Source organism: Pararge aegeria, chromosome 27 (assembly GCF_905163445.1).
Source record: "Pararge aegeria chromosome 27, ilParAegt1.1, whole genome shotgun sequence".
In the NCBI taxonomy this organism is placed as follows: Eukaryota; Metazoa; Arthropoda; class Insecta; order Lepidoptera; family Nymphalidae; genus Pararge; species Pararge aegeria.
In genome coordinates, this window is record NC_053206.1 from 3,603,294 (window position 1) to 3,620,211 (window position 16,918).

Sequence of the window (16,918 nt, forward strand, 5' to 3'; positions counted from 1 at the left end):
CCTATCACACCTTAAAGGTATTCCGCTTGCCGATGCGAGTTACGGCGTACCTGATAAAATTGATGCTTTAATAGGAGCTTCCCTATTTCCACATTTGCTTCTCCCCGACGACGTCCATACGTCACGTCGCGACCCGTCGGTGCCCGTTGCATTGCGCACGGTGTTAGGTCTGGTGTTCATGGGCAATGCGCCTACGATACCTACTATAAATACTCATACGGCCTTGACATGTTGTTTCGTTCAAGAGCCTCCTGCTATTGACTCTTTAGTCAAGCGTTTCTGGGAACTTGAAGAACTTCCTTCCGCTTCCATTCAGAATCCTGATGATAATGAATGCGAAGACTTCTACACTTCGACTACTGTCCGAGATCCCGATACGGGCAGATACGTTGTCGGCCTGCCATTTAAAGAGGATCTATATTCCCTAGGGAATTCTTTGGACATAGCTAAGAAACGTTTCATCTGCCTCGAAAGAAAGCTTGAAGCTTCGAATAAATTGAGGTCGGCATATGATGACGTCATAAAAGGTTATCTCGCGAAAGATTATATTTCTCCCGCGCCTTCATATGATTCTAAAGATCCCGTTCCGATTTACGTGATGCCACACACGGGGATTTTACGTGAAGACAAACTCTCGACGAGACTGAGATTAGTCGTCGATGCTTCTTGTCGTTCTAGTTCTGGAAAGGCACTGAACCATCTGCTACATTCCGGTCAAAATTTACAGGGAGATCTTTTTAAAATAATTTTGAATTTTCGTCTGCATGCAGTGGCAATGACAGCCGACTGCCGAGAACAGTTTCTACAAATCGTTATGCGCGAAGCTGATCGTCGCTATCAATGCTTCTTATACCGCTTTAATCCACAAGACCCTCTTGTGCTATACCAGTTCAATCGAGTCTGTTTCGGTCTCACTTCCAGTCCCTTCCATGCACTGCGCACGGTAAGACAGCTGGTGAATGACGACGGCGCAAAATATCCACGAGCGAATAGCATTGTGCTACCCGCGCTTTATATGGATGACGTAGCTTTCTCGCTTCCAAGCGAACTAGAGGCAGTCACTGTGTCGCTGCAGATGATCGATCTTTTTAAGGGTGCACAGTGGGAATTAGTTAAGTGGAACAGCAATTCTCGCGAGGTCTTAGATAACCTTCCTGCGTCCCACAAACTTCCGACTGAAGTGGAGTTTGACAAAACCATGCACCATAAAATACTTGGTCTGCATTGGTCTACTGGAAATGACGCTTTCTATTTTAAAATTTCTATGCCCGACGATGTGACATGCACTAAGCGCTCCATCTTGTCGACTGTTGCCCGTCTGTGGGACATAATGGGCTTCGTTGCTCCCACAGTCGTGTATGCCAAAATATTAATTAAAATGCTTTGGCAATTAAATCTTGATTGGGACACTGTAGCTCCACCACACATCATTAAGATGTGGAGACAGTTTTGCGATGAGTTGCCAGCTCTAAATAAGCTACACATACCGCGTCATGTGGGCGTGACAACAGACTGCGAGGTCACTCTCCTGGGACTATCAGATGCTAGTCTCGCAGCCTATGGTGCTGTCGTTTATTTACACGTTAGCTCCCCTACTGGTAACACTGTGCGTCTTGCTTGTGCGAAAAGTAAAGTTTCGCCGACGAAACCTCATTCAATTGCTCGTCTCGAACTATTAGGTGGCGTCCTACTGTCGAAATTGCTTCGTACAGTACATGACACTTACTCTGAGCGTATCCCAATCAAGGCTACATATGCATTTCTCGATTCCAAAGTCGCCCTATATTGGATAAAAAGTTCACCGCATAGATGGCAGACTTTTGTCGCGAATCGCGTTGTACAGATAACTGAGAATATCTCACCAGACAACTTTTATCATTGCCCTGGCACTGAGAACTCTGCTGATATTCTATCGAGAGGTGTAACTCCTGAGAAGCTTCTCTCACACCCTCTGTGGCTGCATGGTCCACCATGGGCATCAATGCATCCGTCTCAGTGGCCACTCAAAACTCTAGAGGGAGAGTCTATTGAAGACGTACCCGAGAAGAAGGTTCTTATACACACTGTGTGTAAACCTATACTCCCGAACGACTTACACGAGCTTGCTCTCCGTTTTTCTTCGTGGAGCAAACTTCTACGTATAATTGTATACATTTGTAGATTTGCTAAATTACTGCCTCGTCGCGGCACTAGTGCAGTTACCGCTGACGACTTAAATTTCGCAGAGAATAGAATGCTTCGCGCTCTGCAAAATCAGCATTTTGCTGAAGAATATTCTCTTATTAAAAATAATAAAACATGTTCACCGGCATTTAATCGCCTAAGACCATTTATTGATGATGGACTTATCCGCGTTGGCGGTCGTCTCGCCAACTCTGGACTTAGCTTTGAAAAAATACATCCGGTTATATTGCCTCGCAATGGCCACGTGGTAAATATAATCATTGATTATTACCACATTAAACATTTACATGCTGGACCCGAACTCCTAATGGCCCTGCTTCGTCAGAGGTACTGGATTCTGTCGGCACGCCGTATTGTCAGGCAAAGAGTACATATGTGCAATACTTGCTTTAGATTTAAACCGCGTCCAACCATTCCGCTGATGGCGGATCTTCCTGATATACGTACACGTCCAGCGTTGAAAGCCTTTAGTTTCACCGGCTGCGATTATGCAGGCCCTATACCATACGTTCCTGTACGTCGCCGTGGCGTACACAGTGAGAAAGCTTATATTGTGCTGTTCACGTGTCTCACTACGAGATCTACGCACATTGAGGTTGCTACCTCACTCAGCACCCCCAGTTTCCTCGCCGGGTTTAAAAGATTCCTATCACGTCGTGGTCCTGTTCAGGTGCTGCATAGCGACAATGCTAAAAACTTCCAGGGTGCTGCTTCTTACCTTCGGGACCTCTATAAATTTCTAAGAGAAGAATATTACCCGAAGCTAGAGCAGGAATGCGCTGAAAATCGCATAACTTGGAAATTCATCTGTCCCAATTCCCCACACATTGGAGGTTCATGGGAAAGTATGATCAAGGTGACTAAGACGATCCTGTTCAAGGTCATAGGGCAACAGCTCCTTTCTTATGAGGAACTTTGCACTGTGCTCATTCAGGTCGAATGTCTTCTCAATTCGCGTCCGCTAACAATACTAAGCTCTGACCCTGCCGAACCTTCGGCTCTTACTCCAAGTCACTTCCTACATACTGCGCCTCTATTCTCCTTGCCTGCGCCTGATGTCAATCCAGACAAAATTAACTTGGTTGACAGGTACTCGTTAATAGATAAAATGGTCCAATCGTTTTGGAATCGTTGGAGGATGGAATATTTGCACGGATTGCAAGTTCGTTTGAAATGGAATACGCCTTCCGTACCTATTACGCCGGGAACTGTCGTCGTAGTTATAAATGACAACGTACCGCCTCTGGCTTGGCCTCTAGCAGTAGTAGAGAAAGTGCATCCCTCGAAAGACGGCGTCATACGCGTAGCGACCGTTAAAATTTCCGGGAGAACTTACGTCCGTCCGGTCGTTCGCTTATGCCCTCTTCCGACGCAATAAGCGTAACAATTATAGTTTCATAATTTAGTACTAAGTAGCTCATACGTTAAGACTTTATTCTCTTTTATAATAATTCTACAAATAATTAATATTTTTTAATATACTTTCGTAAATATACACATACTTATATGAAATACGCCCATGCGCAATACGCGTTCTTAAAAGAGGCAATTCTACCTCATACCTTATGAGAGCTTTTCTTAAAGGTGACCCTTTAAGGGCGGGTGGATGGTTGCGCCAAGTTATAATTAAGTCTTAAATAATAATTTAAAATTTCATTGGTGTTCCTATTCTCCCATATCCAACCTAAAACAGCACTGAACGATTCTCCGTGAAGAGACTGGCGCCCTCATACGCCTCAAAAACACTAGAACGCAGAGCTGTCACTTAAATTAACGGAAGCAAACGATTAAGACGTTTGCGGACGACTTGCTTTCCGATTGCGAAAAGTAACGGGCAATACGAGTTTACTGGCTGCCTGAAAATAAGCCATAAAATATCATAATATACCTTAAAAGTTTCAATGAGATCCTTTTAAGCATAATTCCCATATTTATGTGTGTGCCGAAATATAACATAAGTGGTGGTGTTCGAGAAGAGAGGACTTCGTGAGGAATATTTGGATCAACGGACGGCGTGCTCCTACCCATGAAAAATAAGGTCAAGTAAGTGCTGTCTTCCTTGTGCTCTGATTCCTTGTATCTTTCTTTTGTACACCAATTTACCGCAAAAAATACAGTCCACTCATTCGAAATAAAAATCTTAAATAACTTAATATAACTTGGCGCATACATTAAGTATATAATGTAAGTAAGTATATAATGTACTTAAGTAACTAATGTAAATAAGTATATAATGTACTAAAGTATATAATGTTAATAAGTATATAATGTAAATAAGTATATAATGTATTTAAGTATATAATGAAAATAAGTATAAAATGTACTTAAGTAAATAATGTACTTAAAGTATATAATGTACTTAAGTAAATAATGTACTTTAGTAAATAATGTACTTAAGTATATAATGTAAATCATCGATCATTTGACAAGTGCAAATAAGGGGTTATTACACCAGGCTAAAAATAAGTGTAAGGAATACAAGTATCGCTTTGTTTGGGTTAAAAACTGTAGTGTTATGGTGCGTAAATCCGAATCTAGTCCCGTTCTTCACATTAACACTGAGGCAGATTTATTCAAAATAAAATGAGTGCCATCTTTGTTTATAATGTTATAATATTTAGTTTAGTCACTTTTATTAAAATCAGAGATAATTGTCAATGTATATTAGTAGAATAGTTACTTTCTTCTACCAATTCTCCCTAATTATTCTTATGGATCATATAGATTTCATGATTTTGTTGTTTTTAAAAGAACTTATTAGAGAGTATATTTATATAAGTAGTTTGCTGTTTCTAAAGAGTTACAAAGTTACTCTAAATATTATTTTTTCCAGACTTAGTACAAGAAATTACAAAGATTTAAGTCTTTTAAGGCTTAAAGAATATTTTTAGGTTTTTATTCTCATTAGTGCTTGAAGGGTGTTTTATTTATTTCCATGGAGTTTATTTAATGTTTTTAGTTTTTATAAGATATTTCTATATGTTTTGGAATGTCAAGTCCATTCTGTTACTTTTGGTATTTGAAATTATAAAAATTGTATGTCATGAAGAACGTGTACTTTATTACTATATAAGTTTGAGACTTACTATGAAAAATGTCCGAAGATCTTTAATTATTCGGTTGTTACAGTGTTTTTCCGAATGTTTTTGTTGTTCGCTGATTACCTTGAAAGACCTATACATCCACTGTCTCTTAACTTTAAAGAGTTGGGCGCAGGCCTGGTTCAAGGGTGCTAGGGTAATGGCTTGTGAGCCCGCCATTCTGCGTCAAGTCAGTTTTGTGGTAAATAATAGTTTAAGTATAAAGTTTTATCTCATTATGTGTAGGTTAGTTCATTTATTTACAATTTACTTATCATGTGAATTCTTTTTTTCTTTTTTCTTCGCAGAATAAACAAATAATTTGTTTATTCTGCGACACAATTATATTCATACGTCAGTTTCATCTAACGACAACTTGGCACATGTCATAATAGTTATTTTGTATGTATTATACTTATACCATTAGAATACGCGTCTGATTTGAAAATTTACTATCAAAACGTTCGCGGGCTACGTACGAAGACAAATAATCTTTTTAGAAGTGTATTAAATTGTGATTATGATATTATATGTCTGACGGAAACCTGGCTGCTCCCGAGTATTTTTGATCTCGAATTATTTGACAACAAATACAGTGTCTATCGTTGTGACCGTAACTATGTACTGAGGGGGGACAAAATGGGTGGCGGTGTTTTAATAGCAGTTAATCGTGAACTCAAAGTTAAGTACTCAACTACCATCCCATCGCCCGACTCAGTGGCTGACATTAATTGTGTTTCAGTTACCATTAAAAGCCGACATATACAAACTTGGAACTTTTATTGTTGCTATTTTCCTCCATGTCGTGCTCACAGGGACTTGTTGTTAAATTTTTATTAACGAATGACGGATTTGACTTTGGCTAGTCCTGATGATTATTATATTGTATTTGGGGACTTCAACATACCTAATGCTACTTGGGTGAGCAATGTGCATCCACACGTGTCTCTCCTGGGTGACTTTTCATCGGAATTAGTCAACGAGCTTTCAAGTTTTCTTGCTTTTAATAATTTTCAGCAATACAATGGAATAAATAATTCCAACAATCGTATTTGCATCGAGGTTATCCTGGCTAGTACAAGCGGAAAGTCACTTGGACCCCGGCAAAATAAGAAAAGTACATTATAAACATATTTACATTATATACTTAAGTATATTATATACTTTAGTACATTATATGCTTACTTACATTATATACTTATTTACATTATATACTTAAGTACATTATATACTTATTTACATTATATACTTAAGTACATTATATACTTAAGTACATTATAAACTTAAATACATTATATACTTATTAACATTATATACTTAAGTACATTATATACTTATTTACATTATATACTTTAGTACATTATATACTTATTTACATTATTTACTTAAGTACATTATATACTTAAGTACATTATATACTTACTTACATTATATACTTAAGTACATTATTTACTAACTTATATTATATACTTAAGTACATTATTTACTAACTTATATTATGTACTTAAGTACATTATATACTTATTTACATTATATACTTATTAACATTATATACTTAAGTACATTATATACTTTAGTACATTATATACATATTTACATTATATACTTTAGTATATTATATACTTAAGTACATTATTTACTTAAGTACATTATATACTTAAGTACATTATTATTTACTAACTTATATTATGTACTTAATTACATTATTTACTTAAGTAAATTATATATGTACTTAAGTACATTATATACTTTAGTACATTATATACTTATTTACATCATATACTTAAGTACATTATTTAAGTATATAATGTTAATAAGTATATAATGTAATTAAGTTTATAATGTACTTAAGTATAAAATGTAAATAAGTATATAATGTACTTAAGTATATAATGTACTTAAGTATATAATGTACTTAAGTATATAATGTACTTAAGTATATAATGTACTAAAGTATATAATGTACTAAAGTATATAATGTACTTAAGTATATAATGTACTTAAGTAAATAATGTACTTAAGTATATAATGTAAGTAAGTATATAATGTACTTAAGTATATAATGTACTTAAGTAAATAATGTAAATAAGTATATAATGTACTTAAGTTTATAATGTATTTAAGTATATAATGTAAATAAGTATATAATGTAAGTAAGTATATAATGTACTAAAGTATATAATATACTTAAGTATATAATGTACTAAAGTATATAATGTAAATAAGTATATAATGTACTTAAGTATATAATGTACTTAAGTAAATAATGTACTTAAGTATATAATGTAAGTAAGTATATAATAGACTTAAGTATATAATGTACTTAAGTAAATAATGTAAATAAGTATATAATGTACTTAAGTTTATAATGTATTTAAGTATATAATATAAATAAGTATAAAATGTAAGTAAGTATATAATGTACTAAAGTATATAATATACTTAAGTATACAATGTACTAAAGTATATAATGTACTTAAGTAAATAATGTACTTAAGTAAATAATGTACTTAAGTAAATAATGTTAGTAAGTTTATAATGTACTTAAGTATATAATGTACTAAAGTATATAATGTACTAAAGTATATAATGTACTTAAGTATATAATGTAAATAAGTATATAATGTATTTAAGTATATAATGTAAATAAGTATATAATGTACTTAAGTAAATAATGTACTTAAGTATATAATGTACTTAAGTAAATGATGTACTTAAGTATATAATGTACTTAAGTAAATAATGTACTTAAGTATATAATGTATTTAAGTAAATAATGTACTTAAGTATATAATGTAAATATGTATATAATGTACTTAAGTATATAATGGACTTAAGTAAATAATGTACTTAAGTATATAATGTAAGTAAGTATATAATGTACTTAAGTAAATAATGTAAATAAGTATATAATGTACTAAAGTATATAATGTACTTAAGTACATATATAATTTACTTAAGTAAATAATGTAATTAAGTACATAATATAAGTTAGTAAATAATAATGTACTTAAGTATATAATGTACTTAAGTAAATAATGTACTTAAGTATATAATATACTAAAGTATATAATGTAAATATGTATATAATGTACTAAAGTATATAATGTACTTAAGTTTATAATGTATTTAAGTATATAATGTAAATAAGTATATAATGTAAGTAAGTATATAATGTACTAAAGTATATAATATACTTAAGTATATAATGTACTAAAGTACAATAATGTACTTAAGTAAATAATGTACTTAAGTAAATAATGTTAGTAAGTATATGATGTACTTAAGTATATAATGTACTAAAGTATATAATGTACTAAAGTATATAATGTACTTAAGTATATAATGTACTTAAGTATATAATGTACTTAAGTATATAATGTAAATAAGTATATAATGTATTTAAGTATATAATGTAAATAAGTATATAATGTACTTAAGTAAATAATGTACTTAAGTATATAATGTACTTAAGTAAATAATGTACTTAAGTATATAATGTACTTAAGTAAATAATGTACTTAAGTATATAATGTAAGTAAGTATATAATGTACTTAAGTATATAATGTACTTAAGTATATAATGTACTTAAGTATATAATGTAAATAAGTATATAATGTACTTAAGTATATAATGTAAATAAGTATATAATGTATTTAAGTATATAATGTAAATAAGTATATAATGTACTTAAGTAAATAATGTACTTAAGTATATAATGTACTTAAGTAAATAATTTACTTAAGTAAATAATGTACTTAAGTATATAATGTACTTAAGTATATAATGTACTTAAGTATATAATGTAAATAAGTATATAATGTACTAAAGTATATAATGTACTTAAGTATATAATGTACTTAAGTATATAATGTAAATAAGTATATAATGTACTTAAGTAAATAATGTAAATAAGTATATAATGTTTTAAGTATATAATGTTAATAAGTATATAATGTAAATAAGTAAATAATGTACTTAAGTATATAATGTACTTAAGTATATAATGTAAATAAGTATATAATGTACTAAAGTATATAATGTACTAAAGTATATAATGTACTAAAGTATATAATGTACTTAAGTATATAATGTAAATAAGTATATAATGTATTTAAGTATACAATGTAAAATATGTATATAATGTACTTAAGTAAATAATGTACTTAAGTATATAATGTACTTTAGTAAATAATGTACTTAAGTATATAATGTAAGTAAGTATATAATGTACTTAAGTATATAATGTACTTAAGTAAATAATGTAAATAAGTATATAATGTACTTAAGTTTATAATGTATTTAAGTATATAATGTAAATAAGTATATAATGTAAGTAAGTATATAATGTACTAAAGTATATAATATACTTAAGTATATAATGTACTTAAGTATATAATGTAAATAAGTATATAATGTACTTAAGTATATAATGTAAATAAGTATATAATGTATTTAAGTATATAATGTAAATAAGTATATAATGTACTTAAGTAAATAATGTACTTAAGTATATAATGTACTTAAGTAAATAATTTACTTAAGTAAATAATGTACTTAAGTATATAATGTACTTAAGTATATAATGTACTTAAGTATATAATGTAAATAAGTATATAATGTACTAAAGTATATAATGTACTTAAGTATATAATGTACTTAAGTATATAATGTAAATAAGTATATAATGTACTTAAGTAAATAATGTAAATAAGTATATAATGTTTTAAGTATATAATGTTAATAAGTATATAATGTAAATAAGTAAATAATGTACTTAAGTATATAATGTACTTAAGTATATAATGTAAATAAGTATATAATGTACTAAAGTATATAATGTACTAAAGTATATAATGTACTAAAGTATATAATGTACTTAAGTATATAATGTAAATAAGTATATAATGTATTTAAGTATACAATGTAAAATATGTATATAATGTACTTAAGTAAATAATGTACTTAAGTATATAATGTACTTTAGTAAATAATGTACTTAAGTATATAATGTAAGTAAGTATATAATGTACTTAAGTATATAATGTACTTAAGTAAATAATGTAAATAAGTATATAATGTACTTAAGTTTATAATGTATTTAAGTATATAATGTAAATAAGTATATAATGTAAGTAAGTATATAATGTACTAAAGTATATAATATACTTAAGTATATAATGTACTAAAGTATATAATGTAAATAAGTATATAATGTACTTAAGTAAATAATGTACTTAAGTATATAATGTAAGTAAGTATATAATGTACTTAAGTATATAATATACTTAAGTATATAATGTACTAAAGTATATAATGTAAATAAGTATATAATATACTAAAGTATATAATGTACTTAAGTATATAATGTAAATAAGTATATAATGTATTTAAGTATACAATGTAAAATATGTATATAATGTACTTAAGTAAATAATGTACTTAAGTATATAATGTACTTAAGTAAATAATGTACTTAAGTATATAATGTACTTAAGTAAATAATGTAAATAAGTATATAATGTACTTAAGTTTATAATGTATTTAAGTATATAATGTAAATAAGTATATAATGTAAGTAAGTATATAATGTACTAAAGTATATAATATACTTAAGTATATAATGTACTAAAGTATATAATGTAAATAAGTATATAATGTACTTAAGTAAATAATGTACTTAAGTATATAATGTAAGTAAGTATATAATGTACTTAAATATATAATGTACTAAAGTATATAATGTACTTAAGTATATAATGTACTTAAGTATATAATGTAAATAAGTAAATAATGTACTTAAGTATATAATGTACTTAAGTAAATAATGTACTTAAGTATATAATGTAAGTAAGTATATAATGTACTTAAGTATATAATGTACTTAAGTAAATAATGTAAATAAGTATATAATATACTTAAGTTTATAATGTATTTAAGTATATAATGTAAGTAAGTATATAATGTACTAAAGTATATAATATACTTAAGTATATAATGTACTTAAGTATATAATGTACTTAAGTATATAATGTAAATAAGTATATAATGTATTTAAGTATATAATGTAAATAAGTATATAATGTACTTAAGTAAATAATGTAAATAAGTATATAATGTTTTAAGTATATAATGTTAATAAGTATATAATGTAAATAAGTAAATAATGTACTTAAGTATATAATGTACTTAAGTATATAATGTACTTAAGTATATAATGTACTAAAGTATATAATGTACTAAAGTATATAATGTACTTAAGTATATAATGTAAATAAGTATATAATGTATTTAAGTATACAATGTAAAATATGTATATAATGTACTTAAGTAAATAATGTACTTAAGTATATAATGTACTTTAGTAAATAATGTACTTAAGTATATAATGTAAGTAAGTATATAATGTACTTAAGTATATAATGTACTTAAGTAAATAATGTAAATAAGTATATAATGTACTTAAGTTTATAATGTATTTAAGTATATAATGTAAATAAGTATATAATGTAAGTAAGTATATAATGTACTAAAGTAAATTACTTATTACTTTAGTACATTATATACTTAAGTATATAATGTACTAAAGTATATAATGTAAATAAGTATATAATGTACTTAAGTAAATAATGTACTTAAGTATATAATGTAAGTAAGTATATAATGTACTTAAGTATATAATATACTTAAGTATATAATGTACTAAAGTATATAATGTAAATAAGTATATAATATACTAAAGTATATAATGTACTTAAGTATATAATGTAAATAAGTATATAATGTATTTAAGTATACAATGTAAAATATGTATATAATGTACTTAAGTAAATAATGTACTTAAGTATATAATGTACTTAAGTAAATAATGTACTTAAGTATATAATGTAAATAAGTATATAATGTAAGTAATTATATAATGTACTAAAGTATATAATATACTTAAGTATATAATGTACTAAAGTATATAATGTAAATAAGTATATAATGTACTTAAGTAAATAATGTACTTAAGTATATAATGTAAGTAAGTATATAATGTACTTAAGTATATAATGTACTTAAGTAAATAATGTAAATAAGTATATAATGTACTTAAGTTTATAATGTATTTAAGTATATAATGTAAATAAGTATAGAATGTAAGTAAGTATATAATGTACTAAAGTATATAATATACTTAAGTATATAATGTACTAAAGTATATAATGTAAATAAGTATATAATATACTTAAGTATATAATGTACTTTAGTATATCATGTTTTTAAGTAAATAATGTGCTGAAGTATATAATGTTCTTAAGTATAAAATGTACTTTAGTATATAATGTACTTAAGTATATAATGTACTTTAGTATATAATGTTTTTAAGTAAATAATGTGCTGAAGTATATAATGTACTTAAGTATATAATGTACTTCAGTATATAATGTATTCAAATGTAAATTATGTATATTAGTAAATAATGTACTTTGTATATAATAATGTACGTAGTAAAAAAAAATCTTCATTTTTTTTTTAAATGCTGTAAAAAAATGTTTTTTTTTTGCTTTTTAGTTGTGTAACAAAGTCGGTTGTTTTTTTTCCATTATTACGTTCTCACCGTCATTATCGTCGTAGTACGCGATCCGTCTTGGCGCCAGCTGCTTCCGCCCGTGCGACCTCCTCTCTTTGATGCAGAGGTTCAGCACTCCGTCGGGACACTCCATCCTCTGGACGTCACCGACTTTGTCAATGAACACTGTCTTAGCGCTGATCCTTTTCTCTTTTTCCTGTAATAAATAATGTTATAAATAAATAAATATAAATATATAACGACAGAACACACATCGCCATCTAGCCCCAAAGTAAACGTAGCCTGTGTAATTGGTAAAATAAAAAATAAAAATAGTTTATTTGGGTAAATAAAATTAAGTAAACGCTAATGGCAGGAGCCTTCGTTTAAGGGTAGTATTACTAACCCTGTGTCAGAAGACACCGCTCTTCCATACCAAGAAATAAACGTAAAAACGAGGGTAGGTTTAAAAAGAAAAGATTATTTGTGATGATATTAGTAATAATGTTTTTGTTAAGTTATCTTCTTCTGTGTAACATGTCTATTATTTCTAATAAAATATGATAATACAAACACAAAAAATTATACTAAAATCACACCATGTGTCTAGGCTAGTTAGGTTATATGAGTTGCTTAGTGAAAATCGATTGGTGAAAGGTGAATATTTTCACGACCTTCATGGCGCAACGGTGAGAGCTATGAATTTAAGTAAGAGGTCCCGGGTTCGATTCCCGGCAGGGCAATTTGGAAATTTGGCCGTGGCTAGTTACCACCCTGCCGACAAAGACGTGCCGCTAAGCGATTTAGTGTTCCAGTGCAAATTCGATTCGTATTTTTAGACTGCATCATCAATTACCACCAGGTGAGATTGCAGTGAAATGCTAACTTGTAAAGATATAAAAAAAAAAAATTAAATTATTTTTCATTTTAATTTTTTCATTTCATCATCAGAAATGATGTTATTTTACATGCGATTAGCAAAAACATCATACCTTAAACATATGGTTGACACTTTGTTGCACCAATTTCTCTATTCGGCACTCGAATATATTTTTGTCTATCTGGTTGTCGTATATGTTTATGTCTATCTGCTTGTCTATGGATGGTTTTGGCGGTGCCGGTTTCGCGTGATTGTGGTTGTGATTTTGGTTGCGGATGTGGTTGTGAGATTCGTGCAGCCTTTCCGGTTCGATGTCTGGCACTTTTGTTGGGTCTGAGCGGTCCTGGAGAACCTGGAAGTAAATTGGTTTTGATTTGAAACATCTCTTTCTAATAGTTGTGCAATACTATAGTTCAAGGTTTATATGACACACAAGCTTATAAAAAAAATCCTATTTCAAATGAAGGATTACGTGAATGATAAATAAGCCCGAACTGCTATAAAATCATAGCAAAATTTTAATTTCACAGTTGATACGAAACTTAACTCAACTAGCGCGGTGATGCTGCACGTTGGCTTAACAGCATAGCGAAGCGATTCCTCACCTCAGTTGACGATTAATGTAAGTACGACGCTTGCTCAACCATTTGATACGACACTCAACTCAACTCGGTTGCTATTAGTAAGTTACATTAGCGATATGGCTCTGAAACTTAGCTAAGATTTTTTTTTTTTTTTTTTTATTTATTAAATAAAGCAATTACAATAAAATGGTTAGTATAAAAACACCGAAAAAACCGCAGAGGTTTGTCCTCGGTGGCTATCTGCAACGATTACCTAAGGTGTTAATTAAAAGAATAAAACCAGCTGTGGGAAAAACATACTGCTACATTGTAGAACGATAGGAACGAAGTAATATATAATAATAAAATCATTTATTCACACGATTATTAAATTGTGACAGAAATCATAGTAAGTAAGACTGTCAATTTTAATTTTTAATAGTAGTAAGTACCAAAATAATATAAACTATACGAGATACAAAAGAGTCAGCCAACTAACTTCGCTAAAAAGTATTCTTTGAGTTTACGCTTAATGTTTTTAATATTTACATTTTGGATCAACGTTGAAGGTAGTTCCTCAGCTAAGTTAACGTTCGATGTTAGTACGACGCTTACTCAACTCGTAATGCTGCTATTGGCTTCGTAGCTCAGCGAAGCGGTGTCTCGTCTCAGTTAACGTTTGATGTATGACGCTTGCTCAACCAGTTGATACGACACCCAACTCAACTCCTCAGCTCAGTAAAAGCGTGATGTAAATATGGCGCTTGCTCAACTAGTTGATACGATGAACAACTCAACTCCTCAGCTAACTTAAAGCTTGATTACGCTTATGACGCTTGCTCAAGTTTGCTGTAAGTTACCTTGGAGACATAGTTCCGTAGCTTAGCGAAGCTGTTCCTCAACTCGGTTCTCGTGTGAACCAAGGTACGCCGCTCGCTCAGCGCGTCGGTACGACACGCGCGCACCGCGCGTAACTCGCGCGCTAGTTGGCGTAGGTGCTCGACACTCCGGCGACGGCTGTTCTGCGACGCCAGCTGGAGGGGAGAAGCATAAATCTTTACATCAGACTAGCTGTTGGTTTTTGTTCTTATAGCATATTTAAAGTTATTTTGTGTATAAAAAAAATAATGAAAAGACCGACAATAAATTAAAACCCTTAGGTTTTATTTTCCGCATTGTGTTGTAAGCCATTCAAAAATTTTAAACCATCGGAATTCGTTACAGTTCATTGGTCCGTAATCACTTAGAGTATGCTTGCCAAATATGGAATAGTGCGTATCACTTTTATATCAATAAAATAGAGAGTAAGTATTAATAAATTAAATAATTAAATCATTTATTTCTCTCCGTATTCATTCTCTTATATTCTCTTCTCGAGCGTGTGAAGATCATTATCTACACTCATGTACACCCAACAATAGAATATCATCATAGTAAATAAAAGCTGTATTTGACAGTTTGACAGTTCAAAAAAAGGAGTGCTCCGATCGTCTCCAAACTTTACAGGATTACTCGCCAGGTCAATCCGGAGATTCCCTGAAAGTTTCATTGCAATCGTACCAGCCGTTTCGGAGCCTATACGGAACATACCCACACACTTTCTCTTTTATATATATAGATAAACCAATGAAGTTTCCACAACTTCTTCTTCTTCTTAGTAGTTACAGTCTTGACAGACTGTTCGTGGTCGTCATCTGGGTATTGTGGCTCGATTTACAATCCTTCGCCACTCTTCTCTAACGGTTGCCTTTCTTGCGCATTCATGTAGAGGAGCCTCGATTGTGGCCTTCACTTGGTCCGTCCATCTCATCGAAAATCTACCGCGTGCTCTTACCTTCTACTATCCCTTGAACCACAAGACACGTCAATGGACACGTCATTACGCCTGGACACGTGACCGAAGATACTGACTAATACTGAGAAATCTGCAGAAGATAGGCGCTGTTTGATGATTTCCACAACTTAATTATACATAAACGATAACATTAACCACAATTGCTTAGGAATAAGTACCTAACCAAGCGAAAATTATACAACGAAGTTAAATTAAATTGAAACCAAAAATAAAAAAACAAGAACTTTAAAGCTTATAATACTTGTTTTGCCATAATAAATTTCCTAAAAGTGCAAATTTTGACGTGAAAAATACCCGTTTCACAATATTTGCTGTTGAAAGTATTGCACGCACGAGATAAAAAGTTATTCGCCGAATACCTTGTCTTCCGTCTAGCCCACGAAAAGGGAGGTTTACGCTTGTTTTTGTACCCCTTCATATACTAAGAAACATTGCCGACGTTAGTCTCTTACTTAACATTATGAAAATTATGCTTAATTTTCTGGAGATCGGAGATGTTGACTTTACAATGAATAATTGTTCATTGTAACTTAACAAAGTTTCGGAGCGAAACGTGCGTAGATATTCATAATTTTCATAATATATCATGGATTTCCGCAAAGTAACGCCAGCTTCTATCCAATATCTTACGTAACATTGTTAGAGGGTCAATAGACAGTCCGGAATTACTTACTTAAGTTAGACTTACTTTATTGTACCCTCACGATTACCTATCTATATCTATACTTAATATATAAATCTATAGAGTTTTTTACGGTTGTTCCGTAAAACTATTAAAATATACATCCGATTGAATTGAA

The 16,918-nt window shown here is 30.1% G+C and overlaps 1 protein-coding gene across 2 annotated transcripts in view; it reads right to left on the reverse strand.

Annotated features, from left to right (window-relative positions):
* LOC120635571 (segmentation protein cap'n'collar-like) overlaps window positions 1-16,918 on the reverse strand; it is a 43,954-nt gene that overhangs the window by 20,335 nt on the left and 6,701 nt on the right. For both annotated transcript variants that reach the window (XM_039906583.1, XM_039906584.1), the window contains exons 3-5: window positions 15,124-15,297; window positions 13,813-14,052; window positions 12,869-13,037 (exon numbers count right to left, since the gene is read on the reverse strand). In XM_039906583.1, the coding sequence (XP_039762517.1) occupies window positions 12,869-13,037; window positions 13,813-14,052; window positions 15,124-15,297 (583 nt within the window). The remainder of the gene's footprint in view (window positions 1-12,868; window positions 13,038-13,812; window positions 14,053-15,123; window positions 15,298-16,918) is intronic.